The sequence below is a fragment of the Loa loa genome (assembly GCF_000183805.2).
Source record: "Loa loa unplaced genomic scaffold supercont3.11, whole genome shotgun sequence".
Taxonomy (NCBI): domain Eukaryota; kingdom Metazoa; phylum Nematoda; class Chromadorea; order Rhabditida; family Onchocercidae; genus Loa; species Loa loa.
Genome location: NW_018108191.1, coordinates 685,783 through 690,711, shown reverse-complemented (window position 1 = coordinate 690,711; position 4,929 = coordinate 685,783). Strand labels below are relative to the sequence as shown.

The following is a 4,929-nucleotide window of genomic DNA, read 5'->3' as shown; positions in this document are numbered from 1 at the left end:
CGATTTAATAAATTTTTGATTTTTTAATTAAAAGGAAAAACCTATTAACTGCTTCCACTGATCCCTGTATAACACGTCCAATCGTGTTTGGATCGCTATTGTATAAAACACCGGTAATATCTAAAAGGAAACCCTTCACCGGATTGTTACTGATATTCATTGTCTGAAAAAAGCACGAGTAACAAGAAAAAACGTATTGCAATACACGTAAACACCTTCCACAAAATGAAAATTCCTGAAAATTATGAACAAATGATCGGAAAGAAATTAGGGTTTAAAACTGCACAAAAATCTTAGCAATCTATAATATGGCTTAGAAGTGAAAGTAAACGAACAGCATCAATAATTTAAACAATACTTCTAATAAATACAAATAGCTTGAAAGATATTATTACAAGAAATGTATGTTAACTAATTACTATATGACTAATTTAGCTGATTAACTGCTTGATAACAAAAGAAATCGTATCATTAACTGTTTGAAAAGGTTGAGAAATAGTTATAAATTAAGTGAAAGATAAATCAAATGAATATGGAACGAAAATGAATCGAAGGAATTTTTCTAGCTGAATAATGAGTCACTTGAATCAATTTTAAAGTTAAAAACTGAACGTACAAGACATAACGTCGAGATTAATTTACCAGTCAATTGAGAACTGAACAGCAGCTCATTGTAATAAATAGAAGTACATATAAGTTGTTGAAAGAGTGCAAAAAATGAAAACAAAAAGGGAAAATCCTCAGATCCGGCAATAATCCCATCCATCATGGTAACTCTTCCGATCACACATCACCACCGATTTCTTTCTTTCGCAAGCTGAATACTAGCTTGGAAGTGGTAGGTTTGCATTCAAGTTGCTACAAGTGTTAAATCGGCATGTTTTTACTTTTCTTGGTTTCACCTATTGTCATCACTGGTTATCCCTTATCTCTAATCATTTTCTCAATCTTTTCTTTATCATATTCTGTCAAATTCCCCTCTCTTTAATACTTTTTTTGATACCATTTTTTGCTCCGTCCTCAATTATTGCTATTTCCCGTTTTTTAATCATTCTCTTGAAAAATCAATTCTTTATTTTTTAGTTATCTTTAAAATTTTATCAGTTTTACTTCTTGCAAATTCCTATACTATTTTTTGTATTAAATGTATTTCATGATGTTGTTTTTCGTAATATATCTTGTAATGATATATTTCACTTCAAATATTGTGTGATGCTTTTTATGTAACGTACATGACATCCGAACTGTTTAGCACTTTCAGTTTATTGAAATTTTAAAATTTCAAGGTTTCAGCATTTTGATTCCAGCATAATTACGGGCGTGATTACCAAGCTTGGATTTACATTCACTTAACAGTGGAACATGATAACAGAATTTTTTAGTGAATAAAAGACGGCTCGTCTTACATAACATTAAAATTTGTAATCGAAAGATTTGAATTAATGACAGCTTACTTTTCCTCGCATCGTGATTTCCTAATTTTGATTAAGTATATTATTCAGTTCAGTCTTATGAATTGCTTACCCTAATACGAAGTACTTTCAATTGTAATCTTAGTCCTTCCGTTTTCTTCCTGTCTCTCAGTAACCAACCTTTGGTACAAACTGTTAGTTCAAACCGTGAGAATGTTGCTGAATTGTTATTAAAAAAATCCATTAATGAATATTTTTAACTTTCAGATTGTCTCACGATTGAAAATAAATCTAAATATGATTGTAATGTGGTTGTGAAGGAATTTTACTCCTTTAAAGGTTAATTATAAAATTGGTTGTATAACGGTTGGTTATAAAACTTTTCAAATATTTATTTTTTTGAGTACTTCTGCGAACTTAATAATTATAATGGGAATTAACTGGTTGATAATTGACAATGTTTGCTATTGGTCTTAAGCGATATTAGTTCCTCTGACTAAGGTTTATTTCAAATTTATATTCTTACATTTCTTCTTCGTGTTAATATTAGGGATATGTAAGTCTTAATTTTTCGTAGGAATTTCTAGGTATTTCATTAAAATTCGTCCGATGAATTTCGATTGTGGGATTCAATCATACAGATGTTATCCTAATGTAGTTTGCTTTCCTTCTAATTAAAATGAAATATTTTCTTCAGAATCTTTTGCTCCATGAATGAAAAATAAAGCCACAAAAGATAGAAATGGGCGTTGCTTGGGTTTTCGAAACAGGTAAAAGTGCTGTTAGCATTGAACGTGCAATCGAAGGAGAAGGTGGCGTGAAAAGTGGCATTTTCACGGTTGATTCCACGCCATTCAAACCGAGCGATAATGTTCAAGGAGCTATCAATCACGTATTCATCCTGCATCATTCGCGTTTCCCGCAAAGTACTTTCACAATAGCACCGAATGAAAAGCAAAAACACTGTCCACGGGCGATATCCGATCGTGGATTCGATTGTATCTTGGCAAAACTTAGTTCCGGATTGGTACAAGATACTGCTGGAAAATTCGAAGTTTCTGGTCATGAATATGTATTGCAAGATTTTATTATTCGGACCGGAAATGCCTCAATGGGTGTAATCAGCAAAGGCGTAATTGTTGAAGTTGAATATGCACCATCTTGCGTAGCATCACAATGTAGTAACTTTTTGCAAGAATTCATAGGAGTGTTTTTTCCTGACCATGTTGCTGATAAGCCAGCGGTTTTGCAAAAAGCGCAACCGGAGCCGTATAATGCTCTTGATACTATGCATCAATATTTGGATATTTTTCAAAATATGCGGAAAAAAACATAAGTTCACTTGATTTTGTATTCCAATCGTTGAATGTGAGGAATTTCGACGTGGTTACCGGTCAGTTCAGAGTTTTGCAACAAATTTGGAACTGCGAAAAGTGACAGGATTGTGAAACTTCTTAGTTTTTTGAAAAAAGCTTAGTTTTATGTTACTAAGCAATGTGTTGTGAAATTCAACTTCAGTCATGATAGTTGTCGACAAGAGGTTTTAGTTAACCACAGAATAGTTATGATTTCAGTTAGAGTATTGGAAGGATATTTTTCTTCACTAGGTTAACTTTTTAGCCTCCCTAATTTATTTAAATTTTGCTTATCTTGAAAGTTTTCAGTAAAGTAGGATTTTATCATTTTATAAAAGGAAGATTCCTAAGACTTCCCTTTTTTTTGCTTTACCGTTTCCAATGCTCTTTGTAATATTTTCATATTTTGAAATTGTTTCTCACTTTGGTGCTTGGATTTCATAAATAAATGCTAATTTTGATTTATAGAGATTCACTTTTTATTTAAATGTTTGCATTTGTTCACATTTTAATGGCTGGAACAAAGAACTGGAACATAAGGGGTACGGTGTTATAGGTTCCTGGTTAACATTAGCCATCCTTTCCAAATCCTCCAAACTTGTCCCTTTCGTTTCGGACAAGAAAATGAAAAAGAATACGAATGCAACCATTGTAAGAGCTGCATAAATGAAGAAAGCTGCTGAAATTTTCAAAATATATTTCGTAAATTTCAAGACTTATGGTATATTCAGAGTAGACTGAAAAGATTTCGTCGACAGTCAGAACATTAGCAGTTAGGTCAGGCATGATGAATCAATGATTTAATCATCTGCACTTCAGTGAAAGTTCGTATTTAATGTACAGTTCGTTACTCGTTAGTTGTAAAATGGATCACATAAGTGGTTAAAGGGTTTTTATTGGTATTTAATCCTTTGCTCGATATTAATTTCCTATGGTTTAACAAAAGATTTTGAAATAAAATATAAACATTCTGCTGAAATTCTTACAGTCTGTTCCGAAATTCCTCATGAGTAGGATGAAAGACGTGGATGCGACGATATCGAAGAACCAATTGCAAGCTGCGGCAATACTAACGCAAATACTTCGTGCCCACATGGGATAAATTTCCGCATTAATAACCCATGAAGACGGTGCATAACCTGAAATCATTGTACTACTTTAGTAAGCTAGCCACTATTGATTTTCAAAACTCTTCAGATCTTGAAAGTGTACTTAATTGCTCACTTCTGATTCTTCTTGATAAAATTTAACAGTAATATTAAAATTTCGTTCTTTTATGAAAGACTTTTAGTATCTGCTAAATAGCTGCGATCTATTGCGTCACAAATTCGTCAGTAATACACGTGGATTATATAAAACTATAAATATATTGAAAAAAATGTCATTTCATTGCTATCAGTACAAGCCTTTGTTTCTTTTCTTTTAAAGCGCTACAACGTGAAGTGAAATCGATAATAAATTATCCTCACTACTACCAGTGGTTTCGGTTAGTATGCAATTAAACAATGCAATCAAAATATGAAACGATTTTTTGAAGAGATATGAAACAATTAAAGATAAAATTTTTCATCTTTCTTCATCCGCAAAAAAACTTTCTGATTATTTGAAAATTTTCGTCAATTTTTAAGCCAACAAAGAAAGGAAGTGCTTTGTTTTCAGCACGTTTTATACTTTATTTTTTAAAAAAAGGATAGGCAAATTAAAAAACGATATTGGCAATATATAAGTGATCAAGAATGATAAATGTTATACCACAAGCAAAGAAAACGATGAAGATTGCGAGTGGAATCAGAAGTAAAACAACGTGTTTCGTGGCGCAGAAATCATTCATCCAATCATACCATATTGAACTATTTGTGGAAGAGCATGGACCTATTAGAGATTGTGCTTCAATTACATTTGCTTGTTGTTCGATCGGTAAACAATAACTGAAAATCATCAATTTTTCATAGTAGCAATTCTTTTGGACACGAATATTCTGCTACTTATTGGCTTTAAAAATGCTTTGATTAACTTAGTTCAACAGAATTTCTTAATGAATGATGTTATTATTATTATTATTATTATTATTATTATTATTATTATTATTATTATTATTATTATTATTATTATTATTATTATTATTATTATTATTATTATTATTATTATTATTATTATTATTA

At 31.2% G+C, this 4,929-nt stretch overlaps 3 protein-coding genes across 3 annotated transcripts; 1 reads left to right on the top strand and 2 right to left on the bottom strand.

Annotated features, from left to right (window-relative positions):
- Positions 1–41: 41 nt before the first annotated feature.
- Positions 42–1,656, bottom strand: LOAG_12622 (hypothetical protein; the record flags this gene model as incomplete). The annotated part of the gene is made up of 4 exons (XM_020448574.1): positions 42–163; positions 216–235; positions 992–1,055; positions 1,525–1,656. Coding segments are annotated over 4 exons (336 nt in total), but the record flags the coding sequence as incomplete, so codon positions are not given.
- Positions 1,657–1,670: 14 nt separating this feature from the next.
- On the top strand, positions 1,671–2,850 carry LOAG_12621 (mediator protein 20). Its single transcript, XM_020448573.1, has 2 exons — positions 1,671–1,751; positions 2,110–2,850. Exon 2 carries the CDS (start codon positions 2,155–2,157, stop codon positions 2,746–2,748), a length of 594 nt encoding a protein of 197 aa, XP_020301296.1. The 5' UTR covers positions 1,671–1,751; positions 2,110–2,154; the 3' UTR covers positions 2,749–2,850.
- A 396-nt stretch (positions 2,851–3,246) lies between these two features.
- LOAG_12620 (hypothetical protein) lies at positions 3,247–4,706 on the bottom strand (the record flags this gene model as incomplete). The annotated part of the gene is made up of 3 exons (XM_003148133.2): positions 3,247–3,446; positions 3,754–3,906; positions 4,520–4,706. 3 exons carry the CDS (start codon positions 4,704–4,706, stop codon positions 3,247–3,249), a joined length of 540 nt encoding a protein of 179 aa, XP_003148181.2.
- Positions 4,707–4,929: the final 223 nt, after the last annotated feature.